This window comes from Haliaeetus leucocephalus, unplaced genomic scaffold, assembly GCF_000737465.1.
Source record: "Haliaeetus leucocephalus isolate CR32 unplaced genomic scaffold, Haliaeetus_leucocephalus-4.0 Scaffold626, whole genome shotgun sequence".
NCBI lineage: Eukaryota > Metazoa > Chordata > Aves > Accipitriformes > Accipitridae > Haliaeetus > Haliaeetus leucocephalus.
The window spans coordinates 3091833-3116777 of NW_010973062.1; the positions used below are offsets into that span (position 1 = coordinate 3091833).

The 24945-nt window shown below is 38.3% G+C and overlaps 1 protein-coding gene across 1 annotated transcript in view; it reads right to left on the reverse strand.

Moving 5' to 3' along the window:
* NALCN (sodium leak channel, non-selective) overlaps positions 1-24945 on the reverse strand; it is a 229905-nt gene that overhangs the window by 25364 nt on the left and 179596 nt on the right. Inside the window, exons 17-26 of the mRNA XM_010578299.1 lie at positions 20363-20436; positions 8983-9084; positions 8475-8544; positions 7114-7205; positions 6826-6948; positions 4537-4593; positions 4039-4159; positions 3808-3939; positions 1837-2004; positions 570-674 (exon numbers count right to left, since the gene is read on the reverse strand). Of these exons, the coding sequence (XP_010576601.1) occupies positions 570-674; positions 1837-2004; positions 3808-3939; positions 4039-4159; positions 4537-4593; positions 6826-6948; positions 7114-7205; positions 8475-8544; positions 8983-9084; positions 20363-20436 (1044 nt within the window). The remainder of the gene's footprint in view (positions 1-569; positions 675-1836; positions 2005-3807; positions 3940-4038; positions 4160-4536; positions 4594-6825; positions 6949-7113; positions 7206-8474; positions 8545-8982; positions 9085-20362; positions 20437-24945) is intronic.

Sequence of the window (24945 nt, forward strand, 5' to 3'; positions counted from 1 at the left end):
TTTACCCAAATGAAAAATGCATCTTAGGAAGGATTCAAAAAACCCTTCCCCTTCCAGGACTGAGAGTGCTTTTCATTTTGCAAGACTATCTAGCCTTTCACCTCTTCAGGAAAGACCACTGCTCTCTTTAGGTGATGATGATATTTCTCCAAATGGAGTAAGAAACACAGCTAACTTTCTCCATGTAACCTACATAGCATTCCCAGTGCTTTTGACATCTAGCAGCCTAACCTGGTTTTTAGCTGCTGACCTAGGAATGCAAAAGTGTCATTTTCCATGGTTAATTCCAGGTGACATTCAGTCCTTTGCAAAAATGTGGCATGAATTTGACAACTTTTTCGGACCATCTTGAATATTTAGACTTGCTTAACTTTTTTACATGAAAAGCCAGCCTTACTCCCATTCACTCACTCCTTTATCACCTCTCCCTCCATCATCCTGCTTCTGAACAAGAAAGTGCTCAATATCTCCATCTCTCATATGATAGCTCTGATTGCCCCACTTGTGTTCCCCAGCAGGCAGAAATGGCACAGCATACTATTATTTTGAAGCAGAAAAGCAGTTCTTACCCTAGAGATGATGTGCGGATCATTGCATTTAGCCAGTTTTCCAGCAAATAGCTGCACTCCAAAGCTTGCGAAAACAAGCATTAGTGTCAGCAAAAGAATAGAAACCTGTAAAGAAGAAGTTAGACTTGTCAAGCTCTCCTCCAGCAGACTTGAAAAAGGGGGACAGATCCTTCCGTGAACTGTAGGGAGGATTGTTTTGTTCCATAAACCCGGAGATACGGCTTTCGTGACAGACATGTTACTTTAGGTTCTATTCCAGTAACCAGGTGCTGTGTTAATATTATTATTAACATAGCATCTAAGAATTGTAGATAAGGATCAAAGCTTTCTTACATTCAGCGTACCACCTTGCTAAATTCTGTACACATAAGAATTGCCATTCACTTTAAAGAGAACTCTTCAAGTACTTAAATACATGCTGCTTCTGTTTTGCTGAATCAGGCTTTACTAATTAATCCGAGTAAGCCATTGTTAGAAATTTAATTACAGGATAGCTACAATAAAGATATACGTGAGCAAATTATGATGTAAATATCTTTAATAGAATATGGTATCTATGAAATGCTAACTAGCTTTATACTTTTTGTCCTTGCCTCTATTACTGTCTGCAAATATTTTGTAGCTTAGCTTTTTATGACAACCTGACCTAATACAGCATTCTGTTAATGAAATAAATATCTGTTGTTTAGGCTGACAAATTTCACATAGGGTCCCAAGACAATAGATTAGGTTCTGATCAAGCAGTCACAGACTCCGTTATTGTTATTATTACTGTAAGTGCATAATCATGATTGTAATAATAACAACAACATAACAATGAGATAAAGATCTGTGATGAACAACTGTATTTTCTCTGGTTGCCTCTCAAAAAACTTGGAGGTAGAGACCTTCAGCTTGGAAATCAGGTCTACTTTTGTTCTTACAGAGCTGCCATACCCTACTTTTTATCTTCCTTCTCTAACTAGAACTGTGAATAAGGGTAGATTTTATTTCAGTAGTCCTTCTATGTAATTATGGCAAAATATATGCTGAACAAATAATATAATTTATAAAATAATTATTACAGCAGCTTTATTCAGTATAAATGTAAATGCGTTATATTCCTAATTTTTAACCTGTTCTGTGGTCATCTGCAGCAGTAGCTACAATAAAAAGTAAACAGACAACAATGGAGAAAAGATTAGAAAACATAAACATTATAGCAAAATGGTATCTTATTACTCCTCCATATCTTCTTTTTAATAAGAACAAAATAAGAGGCACATACCAAAAAGATTTCCTTAAAGCCACTAAACAGCTCTCGCACCACTTTCCTCATCTGAGGCACCAGTTTGAAAATTCGAAGAGGTCGGAGGCAGCGGAGTACCATTAAGAGCTGAGCTCCGGATTTGGCAGGGACGTTCTGAGGCATCCAGCACAGGAATATCAAACTCACCTTGAGGAGACAGGGCAGGAAAAGGCAAAGAAGGATGAGGCTTACAATGTCTTACTTGACATAGGCACAGCACAAAAGATCAATAAACACTTCTCTTCCTTAAAATTAAAGGGAAGATTAAGGCAAAAAAAGCCTACTTTAGGAAAAGGACTTGGATCTCCTGTGCCCTGGTTGATTGTCCTAACTAATGGGCATCAGCTTCAGCCTCTGTCTTCCTCTGACTCAAAATCTGTTTTATTCTTTTCAGCAGATGGAAAAAGGGGGAAAGTAGAAATCAAATTGCCTAATTCAGAGCGGGGACACAAACTGTATTCTTGGAGCAGGCAGCATCATCTCTCTCCCCACTTCTCATTTCAAACATGGATTCTACCCTGAAACCGAGATATCTTCACCTGGAAGGTGCTTTAACAGTTTCCTCACCAGTTTTTCCTACCACTTTGTTACAGGTAAAAGTAGTTTTGTCACTGTGTGGTTTTATCACACAAATATTATCCATTTGAAAGTGTTTTCAAACAGCATAGTTGTGTCTTGTAGCCTGAACAATCTCTGACAGATGGTTATTGATTATAAAGTCTGTTAATTACTTCTTATTTTTTAAAAACTATTTATAAGGCCAATGTTATTATAGGGGGAAAGAGGTGAGAGTGTTACAAAGAGGTTAAGTGCACAAAAAATGGAGAATCAAGCTGATATCACCAATATGAGGTAAAACATAATATGATTTGTTAAAAACAGCAGTGGTAAAATACAGCCGCCTCACCAAAAAAAGATTTGCCAGTGCTGGTGACTTTCTTTCATATTATTTTAAGACCATCACAGGCACAGTTGGAATATCCAAGATACACTACCTAAATTTTCCTTCAGACAAGCAGAGGGATTCAGAGGGATTTCAAGAAACTAATGCACATACTGATTATGCATACTACAGTGGGAGTTTTGTATAAGTATGCATATTTTTATTTATGCTAACAATGGAATCTTTGATACAAATTGATCGTGACAAATTTTATGCAGCACATCTGTCTGGTGGATTAATCTCTGAAAGATTTAATCTAAATCCATCAAAGCCATTTTGCTTAGTAATTTCTTCAGTTAGAAAATATTTCATACTGTATTATACTGAGCACTGTTTTTGACACATTCTGTGGTGTTTATTGTCATATGTGAAAAGGAAATGGACTCCCTTCTCTTGTATTTCAATGGAATGTAAGAAATTTTGGGGGGGACAAAGAAAACAGTAGAACAATTTTTTTTTTCCTGAGAACCACTACTGATAGCTATGGAATATAGAATGATGTTGCTTTGCTTTCTTTCTGCTATAGCAACACCAACAACAAGGATGTGCCCTTATGTCAAATGGTAGACGCTTTTGAAACACCTACTATAAAGCAGCAGAGCTGCCAAGAGGGAAGGAAGCAATGCATGGCTAAGAAACAGCTAAAATAAAGATTCTCCTGCATAAAAATGCTGATGCAAGGTCAGAGATCTCAAGCTTACTTTGGAATGAAATCAGGTCTGATACTTAAAACGTAAATAAACAATTAAAAGGGGCAATGCAATGGCCCTAGACTAAATTACCAAGAGCTTAGCACCTGTCGGTGTATTTTTAGATGTCTAAACATGTATTTGTACACATAACTGACAGGAGTGCACATGAAAACAGTGGTGTTTGTACACATATTACACTACTGCATTTACATCAGGGTGCAGAGCCAAACTTTTTAACATTACCAAACATTTATCTATCCAAACATATCAAAAGTAAGAACGCAACACAAACCTCCCATAAATACAAAAACTTACAAGATATATAAATATATCCATAACTCCTCCAAAGTCCCTGATGACAGCTGTTGGTGTAAAAAACAAGCCATCTGCCATAATCTTCAGATTAAGCTCAATGCTCATGAATATTACAAAAACATATTCAGCAATCTGAAAGTCAAAGCAGAGAAGAGTCATAATTTAGGAATAGGCAGTGGAGAAAACCAAGGTGAGTGTGCTTCATTAAATGTAATGATTCAGTGACAGTACCTGGAGTGTTGGAGCATGCATAACTCTTCTAAAGGGGGATTCAAACATCATGGAAATGCAGGAGCATATAGTAACAATGATCATGACCCAGTCCAGGTAAGTAACCAAACCCAGCAAGTCACTGCGAACAATACATAAGGATAACCATTACAGAAGTGCCGAGTGCTGTGTCACTTGTATTGTGTCTACACCACAGTTAAGTGCTTTCCTATGAAAAATAAATTAAGCTGAGGAGTGTCAAAGATTTCAATATTTCAGAAATGCGTAGTAAAACTAGGGAAGTTACATGCAAGTGAAGAAGAAAAGTCTGATAAAAAAATCCTCTTCCTATTCATCCTTCTCCCCAAACAACTCCATGGAAAGAAAAACCTTTTTTTGGGGGAAAAAAAAAGAAACACACATGTGCATGCACACATACACACATACATGCATGTGTGTGCTGACACAATTATACTGCAGGCTTATGTGACCAAGCAAAGTTACTTTTGCAGTGCTTACTAAAGCTGATGGTATTTGGTATTTTTCACAGCTCCAGTAACAGGATCTGTTTTAGAACTAAAAAAAGAAGAAAAGATAAAGTCATTTACATTTATTTTAGTCAGCATTATAATTATACCATGCATCCATCACCTCAAAGTAATTTATACCCCAAATCAAAGCTACGTTTTATCTTGGCTTAATTTTAAATGTCTGTATAAGTTTCACTTAATGCTATGCAATTTTAGTCACATTATCAACACAGCTAGTACCACTTTAATTCATGGCCTACCTGTAATTTGTCTAACGATTCTTTAAACTGCTGTTTTCTGGCGTCTTGCTTTTGTAAGCAAGGACTTAACTTTGTGTTTTGCTTGAGGATGGGGTGGGGATAACCTGCTACTGAATTTTATGTTCCAAAGTGCTTCCTCAGTTCTTTCCTTTTACTTCAAAACCTCTTGGATCATATCCTTAGTTGACACACAAAAAAATGTTTCCACAAGCCCTATTTCTTTTATTACTTCTTTGATCATTTTCTGATGAGTATTTCTACATTCTCCATATCTGAATTTTCCTATGAAATTGCTGTGCTTCACCTACCATATCCAAACACCCATTAGGCAGCCAGAGAGAGTGAGAACCACTCTATAACTAACAAACTCATATCTAGGTGACACGAGTTGTGTTCTTGCTCCAGCAATTATTTAGCTTTATTATACAAAACAGAAGCAAATCATGCCGAGACAGGATCTGCCCTGAGGTATCCATATTGCATGTGAGGGCTCTAGCCATTGGGATGTGAAACTGCCATCACTTCCTTGTGAGCTTAAAGTGAAAAAAGGACTGACCGGACTTGAGGCTTTACCACCAGAAGAGATTTCATGGTTATGAAGTACAAGAATGCAAAATGCACACAAGGAGAACAAGAGGCATCTTCAGCAGGCCAGGTTCACCCACTTACACCAGTCAGTATACAGAATATACTGGGTTTGGTGCATTCCCACTGAATCCACTGACTTTTGGGTCTTCTTAAGATCATACCTCTTCCTCACATTGTATATAGTGGCATTCCTCAGCCTTTTTTACTAGAAGACAATATGTATCCTACCAGTTTGAAAAAGATATCTAGAATATCTTACTTGGCAAGCTGGGTGGGACAATGAATAAAGTAGGTAGGATTTAAATAAATGAAAAAATGACTGTTTAACAAAATCAGTTTACTCTTGCAATTGCAAACATTTTAATTAAACTGTTGATAATATAAATATGCTGTTACCCTCAGGCACTCCACAATGCTAAGAGGCACTGACATGTATTTGACAAGTGGATTGGAATGCATGTTTGTGTGTTTTGTTTTGCTGTTTTAATTTGCAACTGCTTCACGGACCAGTGAACCGCATTTAAGTTAGCAGTTGCATAGAAAAGTAGGCACTTAACTCAAAGCTGTGCTTCTACATAGATGGCAGAACACTTAAATACGGTATTATAAAACTGAGTATCTAACCTTCCTGTTGTTCTACCTAGAAGTAATTTGTTGATGCGCTCAGAGAAAATCAATAGTAAAGCAGGTGCTGACACCAGGTCTTCCAAGTGCCAAGCTCATAGCCTCGAGCTATCTTCTGTCTTATGCCGGCTGTTTGCAAGGTGACATGCATTAACCCTCTAAAATCAGGGTGCTAGCCATAGACAGAGGTTTTAAAGAAGAGTTATAAGATGATTTTGTATCAGGCTGCTTGTACATAGATCTGCATCTGCCACACTCGCATACACCTACAGTTTGGTTACTGAGTCTTCCTGGTTTTCACCTCGTCTCAGCTTTTCTCCTTTTACCTCCCACAGCTGAATACCTCCCCATCCCATTCTGGGTCTCTAATTATGGGCCAAGGAGTCTTTGGGTCAGCATAGGTGGGATTCACTTCTCTTCTCCTTTTTCTATTTGAGTAACTGTTGGTGTATAAAGACTTCCCGCCTTACGATGAGGAATAGGAAGGGAACAGCAAGCGCACTCCCCAAGGTCTATAAATGGGAGTATAAAACATTACCCTTTCCTCTCAGTTCACGCCTGCAGTTTCCCCACAGTCTTGTCCCATCTCAGCATTGCAGACTGCTCAAACATCTCTGCCCTTACACAGCACTTTATCGCTTCCTTTCTTCCAACAGCAAGACTATACCATAGGCAACTGACTGCCAGCTCGTGTGGGGACCACATTATATGCAGTTTTCCTTTCAAAATAAAAGTTAGACCTAGATTTCTGAGGACATGAAAGTAAACACTTGTTGGAACCAATTGTTGATATGGAATAAACTTACGCATTGAAGCGAGCTCGTACCACCACTCGGCAGAAATTCCTGAATCTGTGCTCACGACCAACTATGAAAAGTGGTTTATCAAAATACGGATGATTCTCTCGCAGCTCCTCTTCTTGGACTTTCCTTTTGAATGATAGAACGTAAATTATTAAGTGATATGCATTATACCTGGTAAAAATATCCCCTACGCTTCATTCTTTTTTCATCATGACTCTCAATACTTTTTACTTCATACAGAGAATACTTAATATGGAAAAGTGTGCATGCAGACTTTTGATTTTTAAATACCTTTTCATTTCAGCTTGTTCTTTTTTTTCTTGGATCATCTTTATCTCACTGTCTTCTCTCTGTGCATTTCTGTATCTCACTGTGTTGGAGTGCTAGAAGCAAAACGATTCCTTTTAAATGAGGTCTGTGGGTTGTTGTTTTTTAATGTTTCAGATGAAAGCAAGATACGGTATTTTACATGGAAAGATTCAAATGAAAAATCTTTACTTCCAAATGCACCACACGTCTACTCAGTCAAGCATATTGTACAGTACTTTCTATCTACAGCACAAGGCTGCTTATTTTCATCAAGGTTAATTTCAGTTTTAATTTCATGCGTGAAGTCCCATCCAATGCAACTTTTAACTTTAAAAGCAAAGGTCCTGTAAGCTCACCCGATCTCTCTGAACTGGAATGAATACCATCAAAGTTACTAAGGGCAAAGACTGGGAAAGAAAAGACTTCAGACACCCTCTCAGCTTCTCAAGCCTGCTGAACGTGCGGCCAGGCAGCGAGTTGTGTAGAATGTACAGGTAGTGACTGGCGAGGTTAGGGAGGGGGAGAGGGAGGGAGGACGTTGTCTGAGCTCATCCAGCAGAGGGTACAATCACTATTACTCTTCAGTTAAGTGGGTCTTTGGACCACTCCTGGAGGGGTAATGCTGGGTGTTACCCCTACTATTGGACACAAACAAAGCCACATCTGCTTTAAAAGATTATTTACCTATAGTTTCTTTCTACCACCATACAGGGCAATTCATTAATTATTTCTTATGAAGTTGTTTTTACGTATGAAGCACATCTTGAAAATGACTGTCATAGTTTGGAAATGGAGGGACTAATATTGCCCCTGGAATTGTCATAGTTGCAGAGATCCACAGAATATCATTATGAATTTGCAGAAGTGAAAATGCGTGAAACTATACCACAGTGAAATCCATGATTACTGTTCTCCCTTTTAGTCTTTGTCCTTTTGTCTGACAGTTCTCCTGTTTGAAAAATATTGTTAAACTTCCATCAGAAATTTTGAAGTGCTGTTTTGCTGGCCTGAGTGATTTGCATAATTCCAGAGTAAGGCTTTTTAAGGTATCCTGGGTAGCAATTGTTGTGTTCCTAATGTAGTGTCTACAGCTTCAGTGAATCTCTCTCAGCAAGTGTTTCAAAACCAGCAAGTCTATCAGTGAAATAACCATGTCAATTAGTTTGAGGATAATTGTAATGCAGTTACAGCATTTGTTTTATGATTTCCTTTCAAGATTTCAAAAGATAAATTGTAAACAAGGTCATAAATAGACATTAATCTCACAGAAGCATTTATTATGTAGTACATATTCTTATTTCTTATATTCTCAAATTGAAACCATCATTTCTATGAGGACTTACATCTTGAGTCAATGTTTCAAGAGATTTTCCTCTGCTGATTCGCTGGCTGTTGGAACCATGCCTCAGTGACCTGAAACAATCATAATCAATTTAATGATACATCTCAGGATGAAATTTTGACCTTTATAGGGTGGCCATTATAAAGCACTGCTCTCCAGCCACCCAATATATCAAATTCTTATAATTTTTCTCTTGCTAACATCAGAAGCTTATATGTTCTTCAATTGTTTTCAATCCGGTCTAACATAAGCCAATTTCTTTCCTTCTGATCTTTAAATTGATAGCTTTGTAGTCAGCGAAGGAAATGACATTTGAAATAAAAAGGCATTTTTTCCATTTATACAGTACAATGAATTTTGTTATGGTTACAATGAAGAATGTAGAATTCAGTTCTTTGTACAAGTAAGTAATTTCAGTTTTTCACACGTTAGGTATTGCTCAAATTTAATTCTTTTCATCACCTTTATTTTAAGAATATTTTTAAACCATCCTTTCTGTCCATGTTTACCTGCGTTCTTGTCGTATATGATGCTGGACACTAAGTATTGACCTTTCCTTTGCAGGCTGCCCCTCAAAGGATCCGCTCAGCATGCGTTGTCTAGTGCAGGCCCTACAAAGAAATATAATGATGATGATACAGAGTTTTCAGTATAAATGATAATTTCTGAGGTAGTGCGTTCAGAGATGTCAGCTTGGCTTTCTGGGAAGCAAGTGCACAGCTTAACAGACAATAACAATAAAACAGCAATGGCCTTTCCATGAAAATGTATTTCCAAGGCAATGGTCCTCACTCTGCAACATAACCGGTCACCTGATGAACCTTCTCCATGCCTTAGGCAAGGGCCATCTTTGAGTTTTTGAGCAGAATTTATGGTCCCTCAAGACTTCACTAAGTGTGAAAAGAGTCAAGCAATGCACTAATCATCAGTAAACTCAGCTTCTCAGCAATAAAGAAGGGAATAGTACAAGTACAGCTGTCATTTTAGGGCAGCTCCCTTTCAGGGCTGTACATGGCAAAATATTTATGTGCACACTCAAGACTTACAGCATATCTTTGAGTGTTCTTCCACATAACTGGGACCATATATGGTTTGCAATGAAAAGCTGCACATTGCTGATATCCTGTAATACGAAATGTCTGCTCTCTGGGACTGCAATGAACTTGTAGCATTTTGTTGTGGGTTTTTTTTCACTTGTTTGCTCATTTGCTTCACTTTGCTTCTGCTGAATCTTGGCAAACACATTTTACATTTTACATATTTTGGCAGAAATTAGTATTTGTTGGTTACTAAGTGTGCTACAGTTAAACAGGGCATGCATATCTTTATTTTGATGGCTACGGTGAAATGGATTTGCTTAAGAAAAAGAGAGGTTTCCACTAAAAGAGCTGACACAAATCCTCCGATGGCTGAGAAATGGAATTTCAACATTGGAAAAATATTTTAACTTTCCAGGAATGCTGCAATTTTAAGTTTACACAGTGCCCGCCTTATTGCTCATTTTGCATTATGCAACCATTCAGAAAAACACAAGACCCAACTGGTAATATTTAGTACTTTTTAATGAACTGAATCTCCATTTTTTTTTGAAAACATGAAAAAAACTACATGCTACTGAACTAACCACTCTATTCACCAGTCTACAGTAAGGCTTAGATAAATGCTATCCTTGGCAGCATGGGATGATCACGCTTGACGGCAAAGGGTATCCCAGGCATGTTCTTTCCCCATTATGACTTTGTTTTTCACTCTTCTCCACTATTTCTTGTTCTTTTAGATTTGAACACATAAATGATACGAGTAGGGATCCAAAGAGAGATCTGGAACAAAAATGAGAAGCTTAGAATGCTTGTCAGTGCCATCACTGCCAATCATACTAGAATGCTAGAAAAATACATTGTGCTACACTTGTTAGAGAAGGCATTAGGTTACACTACACTGAACTGAAGCATCATGCTGTTTAAGAAAATTACTATATGTCTTATAAAACACAGCTCATCTTAGCCAAATCATGAACATTTTAATACCAATGGATTTTAAGCATTATATTATGGGGGATGATACTACACAACACTGTCAGAAGGCAACAGAAATATCATTTGAACACCTGTGCAATTTTCTTGTAAAAAAAAAAAAAGAAATAGAAATTATTTCCTAAAAATAGATCCATTAAAATGACAATCTGTTTTTTCCCAGCAGAGACAATGGGAAGGAAGTTCTGGGGCCTGACTTCTGTATAGAGGCTTCTTGCTGTGACAAGGAGGGTAATTTATCTTTTTTTTCCTGTAAATATAAATTATTGTGCTCTGCTTTTAACAGCTAGAAATTATTTTCTTGACATCAAAAAGTGACTTGCACATGAACTTTTCATGTCCTTGTACACAAGTTACTTGAATATCAAGTTACATAAACTCTTAGTGTCCATAATAAAAGAGAACAGTAAATGCTCAAGCAATAAATTCTTTACCTGACTAATGAACAAGATGGCTTATTTGTTTATTAATGGTGTAATAAAATACACTTAGCCATATACTACACAGAATGGGCATGCATAAAGGGTAACACCTGTAGAAAGACTGTTAGGATTGTCTATGATCTCTGCCTAAGTTAGAGTCCTAAATCCACATTTAGAATTTATATCCATTGCCTCATTTTCAGTAACTCTGGAAGCCCTGCAGCTCCTACTGAAGTCAACAGAGAAATTATATAATGAGATGCCAGTTGTAGAGCATAGAGATCAGAAATTTTTATAAACTAACTGCAAAGAAACTTTTTATATTTTCAGAGACAGATGCTGGTGCTGAAAAGGCCATGGCTACTTTTGACAGCCTTTCTCCCAGCATTCTCCACTTGATGGGAATTAGTGCCTTAATCTTCCTTGTATTAATTCTTAGTAAAAGCCATGCTTTGTTATCCTTTTGACTCAGGCTCTGGATATTTTTCAGCTGTTTAGACAACTAGAGTTGCAGATCTCTGGGGACTTTTGAAAAAGAAGGCAGATGCCATGAAGTTTTCAGATTTGCATAGCTGTCAATCTCAAAATCTACAATAGGATTTGTTTTCTTATTGTAGACACCTACACTTGCATGCTTACTCTAAGTGCCTACATGTGAGCCATGTGTCCAGGCTTCCCTCATAAAGAGTGGAGATGTAGGACTCAATTAAATTGGTTGTACAGAGGTGGCCAGTGCCACCTGCCATGCCTTGGAGTATTTTGCCTTGCTTCCAGCTGCTGTTTCGGCAGGGTATGGGTCCCCTACAAATTTCTATATTACCTGCCATCCTCAAAAGGATGTTTTGGACATCCTCTTGCATATCATACATTACTAGTTGTCTGTATGTGGACAACTTCATTGAACACTTTGTCAATTAATTTAATTAATGACGTTTGGAAGCTATTCTAATAATCATGAAGTGGGCATCTAAAGTCAATGCAGTCAGCTAAAGATCTCACTGGGCTCCACTGCCTGTATTGACTAGACCTCTGTCACCTAGATGATAGACAGGTCATCACTTAGCTCACAGGCAGATCTGGTAGTCTGGAGGTGAATCCCACACCTGGGACAATCACTGTGCCACAGTGTTAAAAAGTTTAGTCCTACATGGTTTGCAAATTGGAGTTGAAAAAAAAAATGTGTTCTTGACTTGACAGATTTTCATGTAACTGTAGCTGGTCAGAATCTTTTGGCCTTTCTTTGAACAATGCAGGCAAAATTACCTTTTTTCAGGTAAAATTGTCCTTTCCATTTTCTTATACCACCTCTATGAAATATTAGATAGGTTCATGTTCACTTCTGGTGGAATGAGGAAGTTATGAAACCAAGGAGAAGAGACAAGAAATATGTCAAGCTTCTTGACTTTGTACTCACCTTGCAGAACTCTGAACACAGTCCAGCAGCTGCAAAGTACATGCTCCAAATTTGCCTTGAAAAGCACAAATGTAATAAAATATCCTGAAAAAGAAAACGTGATTTGGTAGGTTATCAGGAATCCAGGCTACAGGTGAAGACCATACAGACCAATACAATATTGGGATACCACGTAGTTTGTATTACCTGCAAACAATTACGAGGTCCAAACTTCTGAAGTCCTTCAAACTATTTCATGCTTTGGAACCCCTGAAAAATAAGTAGTGAAGAGAGTGTTCAAGTAACATGCTTTGAGCTAATGTAAAATGTTAAAAGCTTTGATCAATACTTCAAAGTACTATACCTTTAATGAACATTCTGAGGTCTCTTGCAGAGGGTATGCATACGGCTCACGCTTTTGACTTTTTAGGGAGGCATCCTTTCCACAAGCGTTTACTCATCTTCTTGCATTCCAGTGTAACACCAATTTGTTGGTTTTCTTTATTATTGTAATGAGTGAATACTTACGTAGTAACTGCAGCAACTGCATATATTACGATGTACTTTTGTTCTTGTTCTCCCTGAAACATGCTCACAGTGAAGTCTTAGAAGTGTGGTACACTTCAGTAAAACACTCAATTATCAGCCTCATTCAGCATTGTTTTCACTAAGATTCTCTATCCTTACTAAGTCTTTCTATGCTCTCATTATACTTCTATTTAATTTGGAATATATGGTTAAATGTGACAACCTAAGATTCATGGTGAATCCACCTGATAGGTGTTCTAGTGTTTCTCTTTTTCAATCTATAAACTTAATTCAATAAGGCATTGTTTGAATTGTAAGCAAAAGGCACATTTTCACCACAGCTACACTACTGTTCTTTGGGGAAAATATACTATTTTTTAAACAAATCTGAATTTGGCTGATAAACTAAAATGAATTATTAATACAACTTGGATAATTCATAATTTTTCTTTTCCATGTTTTTTCTTGTTTCCTTCCAAATGTCTCTAAAGGAAAAAACAGTCACTTATTTTCTTTAGTGTCTGCTCAGTCTGTTGAACTATGGTAGCATACTTTCTTTCCTTTAGCCATTTCATATTCTCATTGTCATTCTTGCCTTGCTGTTTCAGCTTCTCTTCTACCAGATGTTTGTATAATAATTATGTTCCTTGGATTATAGAAGAATTGATAGAATCAATGGAGAAGAAGGAACCTCAAGTGGCCATCTAGTCTATCACCTCTCTCAAAGCAGGATCAATGATATCTACACTATTCTGGGCTGGTATTTGTCTAACTTCCTTTTCCATACCTGCAGTGTTGGAGACTCCACAGCCCACTAACTCTACTTCACAACAATGCTTTATAGTGATCTGTAACATGGTGGTCACTTGGCATAAACCCCATAAAACAGAGTAACTTCTTACCAATGGATATGTGCATTCCAGTATTTCTTTCTCTTTGTCTCTGCAGGAGGTAGGTGAAATCCAATGATGTCATATGCGTGTGGAGATTTAAGAAGGTGGTGACTAAGTCTGGATTTTGCTCCTGATGACAACAATCATCAGCTGAACTCAACTATAGTATTTGTTCTGAGAAATGCGTGGTATCAAAGCCTGGCACCTCATAAGATGAGCTTACCTGGAACATTTGTTCTAAGAAATGCATGGTATCAAAGCCTCACAGTTATGAAGAAAGAAATCATACTCTTAAGAGAGAAAACATAGAATATATACAACGAAACTTGTTGTAAGTAAGTGATTTAGAACTGATTAATACAAGTCAGTTATTTAATGCAGGCAAATTTCTAATAAAGGATACTGAAGGTACGCCTTCTATGATCATAGAATCATAGAATCATTTAGGTTGGAAAAGACCTTTAAGATCATCGAGTCCACATGCAAACAACACTGCCAAGTCCACCACTAAACCATGTCCCTAAGCACCAATTCTACATGTCTTTTAAATACCTCCAGGGATGTTCATAACCTCATGACATCCTTGTAGTCCTTCTGAGTTGCCTGCCCCTTCTTCCAAAGGTCATAAACTCTCCTTTTTTCCCTGAGTTCCAGCCAAAGCTCTCTGTTCAGCCAGGCCAGTCTTCTTCCCCACCAGCTCCTCTTTCGGTACATGGGGACAGCCTGCTTCTGCGCCTTTAGGATTTCCTTCTTGAAGAATGTCCAGCCTTCCTGGACTCCTTTGCCCTTCAGGGCTGCCTCCCAAGGGATTCTGTCAACCAGGCTCCTAAACTGCGCAAAGTCTGACCTCCAGAAGTCTAAGGTAGCAGTTCTGCTGACCCCCCTCCTCCTTCTCCAAGAATTGAAAATTCTATCATTTTGTGATTGCTATGCCCAAGACGGCCTCCAACCATCACATCACCCACAAGTCCTTCTCTGTTCACAAACAACAGCTCCAGTGGGACACCGTCCCTAGCTGGCTCACTCAGCAGCTGCGTCAGGAATTTTTCTTCCACACACTCCAGGAACCTCCTGGACCGTTTCCTCTCTGCTGTACTGTATTTCCAGCAGACATCTGCTAAGTTCAAGTCCCCCATGCGAACAAGGGCTATCGATTGTGATACTTCTCCCAGCTGCTTATAGAATATTTAATCTGCCTCTTCATCACGGTTGGGTGGTCTGTAACAGACTCCCACCATGATATCTGCCTCGTTGGCCTTCTCCCTGATTCTTATGCATAAACAGTCAACCATATCATCACCATCACCAAGATGAAACAACTGGCTATGTGGACAAGTGAAAAGCAGTGTTTGACACACTGAATGGTAAAGCATTAAACCAGAAGGACCCTGCTAAACTTGAAGACTGAGTCAGCAAAAGCTTCACAAAGTTGCACAACAAAATGTGCAAAGTTTCATACCTGGTGCAGAATAGCTCCATGCGGCCATGCAGGCTGTGGAAAAGGATGTGGGAGTTACATTGGGCACTGGGTCTGGATGGGATGGAGTTACCTGTGTGATAACTGGATGAATGTGTTCCTGCTATCAATAAGGCAAACTGACTACTATATTAAGGAGGAGTGTAGCCAGCAGATTGAGGGAAGTTATTATCCCTCCTCTACTCAGAGCTGGAGAGGCTGCACTTGGGACACACTTTTGGGTACTTCAGAAGGGTTGTTGAAACACAGGAGCAGGTACAAGCAGTCAATGGCCAACAACACATGATCTCCAGGGAGACTTGAGAAAGCTGGGCTTGTGTACTTTGGTGAAGAGGAGGTTAGAACATGGAACTAAACTCTTGTTACTGTGAGACGACAGAGCAGTGAGCAATGGCCAGAAACAGTGGCTTGGAGGGTTCAGAATGTGCACCAGAAAACCCTCTCTCAAGGTAACACAGTGCTGCAACTAGAGCAGATGAAGACTCAAAGCTGATCTCATCCAGGGTTAGCAATAGTCCTAACTGAGGTGGGCAGTTGGACAACATGGCCTCTGAAGTTCCCTTCCGACCTATATGTCTATGTTCCTGTGATAACCAAATTAATGAAAATGTTTGCTCATTCTCTTATGAGAGGTGGTGTATTATACTACTGTATTAGTATCTAGAGAGAATTTACTCGGAGATTAACTTCATAACTTTCCTAGAAGCACAGAGAATCTTGTTTCTTGCTTATTCTAATATAAAAAAAAAAATCACTGTATTTTGCAGAAATACTTGTATGAACAGTCTGAATTACCTTCTAGCATATTAGCAAATTAGTAGAACTGGATACTTAATTCAAGCAATTCTTCCCCGCCCCCCCCCCCCAAGATGCACTTATGGCAGTCTCAGTTTCAAACATAAGACATGCACTTCACTCAGTTAGCTGTTTATGAAACTGAAAGTTCCACTTAAGCATCAGCTATGTTATTCCCTCAGACCCAGTAAATGCATCAGAGAAATCTTGACTAGAACAGTGAAAATACTATTGCATACCCCTAGCACGAGTTTAAAGTTTGACTATAGCATCAGCTGTAATGAAAAGCAAATAAAAAGCTGCCCATTTTAAAAATGTTAGTTTCCCAAACTGTTACAATATATATTTTATAATGATTTTTTTGTGATTCTGCCAAGTTTGATTTTCTTACTGACAGACCACAGAACTTTTAAGTTATTCCTTGTATTTTATAAAATAAGGGCATAAACCCTTATGTGAGCGTGACCAAGCACAGGTGCAGGTTGCCTAGGGAGGTTATGGTGTCTCCATCCTTGGAGATATTCAAAAGCCATCTGGACATGGTCCTAGGCAACTGGCTCTGGGTGGCCCTGCCTGAGCAGGGAGGTTGGGCCAGATGACCTCCAGAAGTCCCTTCCAACCTCAACCATTCTGTGATTCTGTGAAGCATGGCTTAATAGACATGAGAATCAGGCTTTCCACTACTGATACTTTGATTATATTTTGGACTATGTGAGACTACTTTTAATTTGCTCAGTTTCCACACCATTCTGTGCTGTTTACAACTTATCACTGGAGAGAACTGGACTGGTTTATACACATTTTGACTGGACCTTCTCCACCCTCTCTACTTCAGAAAGCCAGTGGGACTAATAAAGGACCAGACTCCCATTCTTAGATAATGATCCCACAAGGAATGAGGGTCGCAAGAACCACAGGCACAAAACTTGCTTGAAGATGAAAAGCAATGCTCACAGCAAGACAGAGTAAGACGAAAGTGGGAAAAACTGAAGATACGCTAGAAGTGGTTATTGCTGCTGAGGGAAATGTATCATAATTTTCAGAAAGAAACTGAGCTGTTTGTAATTCAGAGGCACTACTAAATGCAATCGTGTTTTGAAAAATTTGTTCTAACTGTCTGTAACTCATTTTTATTTTGTTTCATTTTCCTCAGAAGGGTGAAGTCCCCACCTCAGAATGGATTTATGTGAAGAGTTAAGCCTCTCTGTGCTCTGACACTGGCAGGGATGATACAAATCACTGGTCAGAGTCAAAGTACCCAGGACAGTAGTTGCTACATCCTTGACTCTGTTCCCAGGACTAACTGCACCAAGACCTCAAGGGGGCAAGGTGAAGGTTGGTTTCCAACCAAGGATCTTCAGAAAATAGATAGTTCCCCTGGAGCACAGTAAGAAAGTTGCAGGAACATGAAGAGACCAGAGACCTCCATTTTGCTGCATAATGTTACATTAGATGAGCAGGCAAGATGCCTGGGAGCACGAACTCTCTCTCTGGGTGGTTGAGGGCTATTTATGCCCTTCTTCCTCCTCCTGGGGAAGAAGATGTCAAGCTGCAGTTTAGTATATAAAGGGAAAAAGATGGTTTAGATAGAGGAAGATGCACAAGAGAGACATAAAGGTATCTGTGTGTAATGCATATTCCTTCTAAGTGGTTGGTTACGTTGAAACATTCAGAATTTGATTAAAATACAATATGACAAGGTTTAAAAAGTAGGGGGAGAAAGGCAAGAGGTGGACTTAAGCTAGAACAGACTTAAAATTCTCTTTTCAGTATGGCAATTTGATGAAGTCAAAGTTGCCTATGGGCAGCTTTACTGTGTAGAGGCATTGCTTTAGATAAATGCTCCTTAATTCAGGTAGACAAAAATTAAAAAGGTGCTAGAAGGAATCTTTCCAGAAGGGATATCCTGAGTTATCTCATATTGTTCTTGGCATAAACTCCATTTCTTCTTTTGTCAGATACTCTGAATAGTTGAGACTCAGCTACTTTTATTAAGGAGCACACAGCATTTACAACTAACGTAAAAATAGGAAAAAGAATATCTCACGTTTTGTGGGTATGAGTTTTCCTGTGTTCCTTGAACTGAATCCAAAGTTTCAGCTGTAAATGTTATCTTTTTTTACCACTTCTTTCTCTGTTTGTAAAACTCACTTGCATCAACACTGGCAACAACATGGACACGCTGGCAGTGCTCAGGACCAGCAGGGCCCATTACTGGCAATGCTCTCTGTCAGCATGCCCACCAGATATACCATGAACACAATTTTCTTATGCTGGAACAGATGCATTGGAGATGTCACAGCTCAGAGCTTATTTAACAATTTTGAGGCAATAACAAGGAACAATAAACAGTATTTGTTCCTTTTTCTCAGGAGGAGAATAAGACTTCCTCTTTGTAAATGACTTACGAGCAACCCAAGAAAGCATTAAAGGACATAGCATCCCACGCTTTTCTTACTTGACAGAAATTCCCTCCTTTTCTCTGTGTTCCTCAAAAGTTCATTGCTGATCACTCAGGAAGTAGATGGAAAAGCACAGTAAATGTAGACTAAATTAATAGATTAAATAGATTAATTAAAATAAATCAATAAATTAGTAAATGAAAACTTTCTTCATCTGCCTCCGAAACTTTTCTTCGGAGGAATTCAGGTGAATTGATGAGAATTCCTCCTAGATAGAAAACTTTGGCAGAAGCTGTGCTCTGAAGAACCAAGTGGAAGTCAGCAGGATTGAAATTGGAAGGACTCATTTCTGATTCTGTCCTGGGACCTCTGAGAACTTAGTGAAGTCCAAACAACGGTTTGCTTGGATTCACCTCCCACTCTGCTTCAGACTTCTGAAAAGGAGAAAGTTTGGTGCTGATGGAAGAATTCATCAGAATTCTAAATTTCAATTTGCAGGACTTAATTTTTTCTCCTATCTAAGAAAGAATAGAGCCCCTACAGATGTCACAGTTTAAAAAAAAAAATTGTCCACACGTTTCCTCTAGTATAAGAAACATGCCAAACAAACTGACATTTGTGTAACCTTAGAGGTGTCAGTAACATTTCACAGTTGTAACATAACACAGAATTTCATTACAAATGTTTTACTGAAACACTGCCACGAAGCCTGTATCTAAACCCATTTTTTTAAAAGTTTTTTGATTAGGACAAAGAGACTTGTAATTATCTATCTGTAACAGTAATGCCTATAAAATCAAGGTACATTCACATAACTAAGAAATGCTTATGAATACAGCTCTAAGTTTTGTTAAAATGGAATACTTATGGTCTTGTAGCTACATTTCTCAAGAATTTTTTGACAAAGAGCATTCATTTGACTTAGTAATTGTTCATGCTTTCATTACCGTGAGTTTAGACAGATAAAGTTTCGCATTAATTTCTACCATTCTCCCTGTGCTGTATTCTTATAGAGCATTAAAAAGAACTAGAGCTGTAGTATTTCTCAAATGGCGTGTAATTACTAGGCACTTTTCAAGAAACTTCATAATCCAGAAATCACACTGAATTCCTAGTGCACTGCTCCTCATAAAACACTCCGATATTTAATCTAATCCCACAGTTGTACTTCTCAGGTCAGTTATTCCTGTTTATACTGTGTATTTACCTGGGACCACTCATTCACAATATTCTGAAGATGCACCTGTTTTGGTGAGAATGCAAATATATAAAAAAGAATGATCTATAAATTGTTGGGATTGCTAATGGACCTTATATCAATGACAGTCATTCTAATGTAAAACCAAAAGTAGCATGAAAAACCACAGCATGGTGTTACCCATATGATAACTTTAGACATGGGTCTTAGAGACTTAGGCTTGCATTATTTACTTACGGTGCTGAGTACTTACTTCAAAATGAGTGATCATTATTAAAATATTCAGGAAATCCTTCTACAGAAGTCACAGTTCCGAAATCTTCTTCATTGTACATTTCCTACTTGGAATAAGATTAGCTGTAGTCTATGCTTTCTGGTGTACAACCCCTGTGAATGTTTATGTGCATGTATATGCAAGAACTAGGCTGGAAATCTTTAGGCAAAATAACACCGCTTATGAAGAGACATTTTTCTGGTTAATTCAGAAGAAGTGAAAAGAGCTGAAACATGATCTCTCCGCATGACAGAGAATTCAAATACATACTGAAGAACAATCTCTCTTGTTGCTGTTCAAGCATATAATACAGCCAGAGAAAAGAGCAATTTATCTTTGATAATGAAGGCAATAGATGTACTACAAAGGGATACACTATCATAAATATTATACGTACAGTAACATTCATGAAAAACAAGGTTATGAGAAATCAGATGACAGTCAAACCAAAATCAAATCACTGCGGACTCTTACCTTAGAATTTTATTGATTGCTGTCTCTTTTTCCAGAAGGTTTCTTGCTCTGATGCTGAAAACAGATTTACGGAGCTATAAAATTAAGAAAAAGACAGTGTACTTTTTAATTGCTGTAAAATATAGCATGTGTATGTGACAGACCAATGAAACATTATGATGCTGAGTGTATGTAAAATTAAACACATAATGTTCTCTATCATAAAGCTGTTTTTCACAGTCTGTGGCATGGGTGTCCTTTTCTAGGAAAAGGATGTTGGAAAAGATCAAAATGGTCACATAGAGCAAATTCCCTGAGGAATGTTGAAGATCCTAGCCTGATCTTGCAGCGTTTGGCATCCCTATCCCAATCGCTAGCTAGTTCTGGGTAGAAAGAAGCAGATAGTTTTGTTACTAACACTAATATTATTCCCTTTATTACAGATTTCTTTTCTTCTCCAGTTGGCCAAGTCACACCTTTGTCTTAATCCCTGCTACTCTTCCTCCACTTTAGATTTTGACTACGCTGATCATACTCTGGAAATGCCTTGACTATACAGAGAGCCAGCTAACAAAGCTTAGATGTATCATTTCAGTGCCTAGAGCTAGGTGAGATGAAAGCAGGTCCCTTTCTTCTCCCTGATATATAGCAAAAAATGTGGTGAGCAAAACGTGCTTGTGCTTATCTCTGGTCATGAACAGTGTTTTAAGCATATCCTTGTAAACAGGACTTCCTGAACATTAAATGAAAGGACTGAGATCGATACATAAAAACCCAACCACTTAATTCCTAAGTGGTTAACAAACATGGCAAATTGAGGATCAAATCACAGCTGAAGAATTTAGCTGAGGAATTGCACCTGTGATGAACAGAAAGCCCCTGGCACCTTGTAAGACTTAACTCTGTCAACTATTTGGGAGCTCCTAGCAATGTACGCCTTGTTTTTGATTGATCTGAAATGGAATCTTTAAGCACAATTCTTTAAAACTATTTATTATAAATATCAGATTTGTTTAATTGATCTGTGTCTGACCTAAGGATGTATGTAACAGATTTCTAAAATGCTACCTCAAATCCAGACTCATTTGACAAATGATTTTGCTAGAACTTCTCTCAAGACTCAGGTTGACTCTGATTCACAGTAAAGTGCCTTCCTTTGTAGAAAAACAGAAGCCTAGAAAATACCTTAGAACTTGTTAATTATACTGGCTGTCCTTAATAAAATGGCTACTGCTTTTTAAGCCACACCTGTAACAGCAAGCTACAATCTCTTTCCTAACCCTTGCCTTTTCAAGCGTGGCTCCTTTAACCTTTCTGAAGTCCTAACCCATCTCTGTACAGCCTGGGGAAGTAAGAACACACATGATTTGAAAACACCACTATTTTGAGATTCTGTGAGTTCCTTAAAAACCCTGCAACTTGAAAACTGAAATAAAGTATGCAACACTTCAGAATATAGTTTGGAAAATAAGGTATTGGAACTTCAGTTAAGATTAAAAAAATAGTAACAGAATTGTTGAATATTTGAATATAAACCAAAACATTGTTCCATTGCCTGGATATTGTTAACATCAAAATAAACTGAAAAATCACAGTATGAGATATACCATTATATGAAATATTATGTAGGGGTAAATATTTCATATATTGAAACATATTTGTATAGGTTGTAACTCATTTGCAGTACCTTAGCACAGGTTTAGTGGATTTATCAACATGGTACCTTATTATGGATTTAGATATATCTGACAATGGTGAAAGCAGTGTCAACACTTTCACATCTTTTTTCTTCTAATGTCAGTGAAATTAATGTCAGTGAAATCCCAGATAACTGATTTCTCCCCTTATCAGGACTGGAGAAAGAAGCCTCCAACCACAGGAGTATCTATCCTTTTGCAAGGTGTTAGCTAATAATTTTTTTAGGGCTCAGCTAGGAATATTAAACTTCTGGGAATAACGAAGGTGGAAAAACAGTTGTTTTGTTTCAGTTGTTTTTTTTTTTCCTGTTAGAAATAATTGCTTTAGAATAATTGCAATTACATCAAACATCAGGGAAAAAAGTGTGCTGCCTGCTAATGTGTTATGTCCATTTATTTCTAACAACAATCCTTTGCTTGTCAACATCTTAGAAATTAAAAAGATTTCCAACACAGGAAGCGTTAATTTCCTTCCAAATTTCCAGGTTTTGCTCATCTGATTTCAGAAAAAAGCTGAGGCAAATAAATTTTCCTGAAATTGTCTACAGCTCCCTATCTGGCATAGACCACTTCTTTTTGGTGTTTAAAATAGGTGTCAAAACACCTTGGCATCAAGCGTGTGGCCCAAGCAGGGCAATCCACATAGGTCGTCAACAAGGGAATGTGCCCTGGGAAAGCAGGAATGAGGAGTCTACTTCTTCTCAAAGACTTTACAGGGAGGCTGGGCGCTTGTACTGATACATTTAGTGTTTCCCCAAGCCAAGCGTTAAACCATCTAGTACCAGCAAGGAAGAAGAACATCTCAAGAAAAGCTGCTAGCAGGTCTAGGCCAAGGGCTACTTACACCCGGCACAGTCATCTACCAGGGACTGCCGAATCCTCCCTCGAGGTAGCGAGACTAACAAAGAAGGAGGCAGTGGCGTATGTTTTGTATAAAAGCATACTGCTAAATCCCTTGCATGCCTCAGCTGGAAATGGTTTGACCCCCTTTTTGATGGCTTCAGTGAACACCCTAGTCGTCTGTTGGAGATCTGCAAGGACAGCACTGCACTCCAGTATCTGGCCACCGAAAAAACAGAGGTGCAACACCCACAGAGCTACATCCACAGAGCGAAGCAATAGGAAGAAGCCCATGTCTGGAGCCACTGAGATGGGGGACAGAAGACTGGGTTCCAGTTCCTACTCCCAAAGCTGTTAATGAATTTTATCCAGTGATATGTAAACAAAAAAAATGCCTAAGAAATCATGGCAATAGGAAAAAGGACCAGAACACAGGGCATTGCACCAGATTATTTGTGCAAAGAGTGCATTTACTTTTCCTGCGCTTTTTTTCAGAAGGACTAGCTGTGAAACTCTCATGTGAGGCAGTACATCCTTGGGCATTGACCATGGTCTATGCATACCCAAAGGACTGAGGCTTAGGTGAAGTTTCGAAGGTTTGTTACCATCCTGTCTGCCTCTGCATTGTGATAGAATTTAGATTGGAGCCAGGTATCCAGTTCTTTAATCCAGAAATACATAAGCATGCACAAGATGCTATACTTTAGTGCCTAGGGATCTCAGTGGTCATAAATGGAGCTGACAACACAACCCAGGCCCTTCCAAGGATTACAGCTTTTCAAGATGATGGTCCTCTTTGCTCTTTAGGAGTTAGGAGTCCTTGCCTCAGCAGAACCCTGGTGAATTTATCTTAAATTTAAAATATCCAGAAGAAGCGATTCAAGATAATATTTTTAGATATGCACGATTGATCCGTTTCTCCTATTTAAAGAGTCAGCAGTCAGTGAAATAGCAACATGCATATGTCAATATGCGTGTTGAAGAAAATCAAACATTACTATAGATTTTAAAAATATGTGTCCTTATTTCTATATTAGATAAATAAACCAAACTGCTCCCATTTAATTTTCCAAATTCGCATAGCACACCAGGCAAATGCAATGGAACTGTACAAACAGAAAATGGGGGTGATGATCAGTTTTGTTTAATAATGTCTAGATGCTGCATGCTGGTGTAGAATGAGGCTGGCAATTAAAACTTGTGATACCTGCCGGGTTCTTGAATGTTGCAGAGGAAATTATTAGCAGTATTAATGTAAAAAAGACGTTACTCAATCAGATAATGTGGAATTAAGTAAGTACAGTATACTCTACTGAGGTTATTTTAGGGTATATCTGTTTAGCCTGCTGGGTTTTTTATTACAGATTGTCATGTACTGTGAGGACACCCTCAGTGTATCTTTATTAGCCATTATTTATTTATTTACTTCTTTATGCAGCCTATAAGTACACTCGGTGCAGAAATAACACTGCCATATAGCTTTCTGCTATAGAGCATTATTTTTCGCATAAGACGCTGTCCTGAAATCACCTAACAGCATCTGATTACTGTTAAATATGTTTTCAACAACACATTTTAAAGAACTCCTGCAGGTTACTTTAATCTGTAAGGAGCAGCTGTCACAGGTCAGCAAATTACCAATAATATTTCCTGGATGAAAAGGTTTTAGACGGAAAGCATGTGCTGCTACAAAACCATGAATAAAGCTCATGCCTTGGTTCCCACATGCCTTTGAGTTTATTTACACAGATGTGCCTGTAGACACAGAATTAGGAAATCTGCAGATAGTGCTTCTTCCACAAGTGCTGGCACCCTTCACTGCTGCTGTTGGCAGGACAGACTTCAGGCAGACAAAATGACTCAGTCCAGCGGGTGTGAACTCGATCTGAATGATCCTATGAAATCCCATTTGTCCAAAACGACAAGGACAAAGCAATAAACCACTGCAACTGTTGTAAAAGAAGCTAAATCACAGAACATTGTTGCTCCGCAAGTGCCACCCGCTGCTCTGAAAAGGTAGTGCAGATATTTTAAATTATTTATTTAGTAGTCTATTTAAAAAATTCA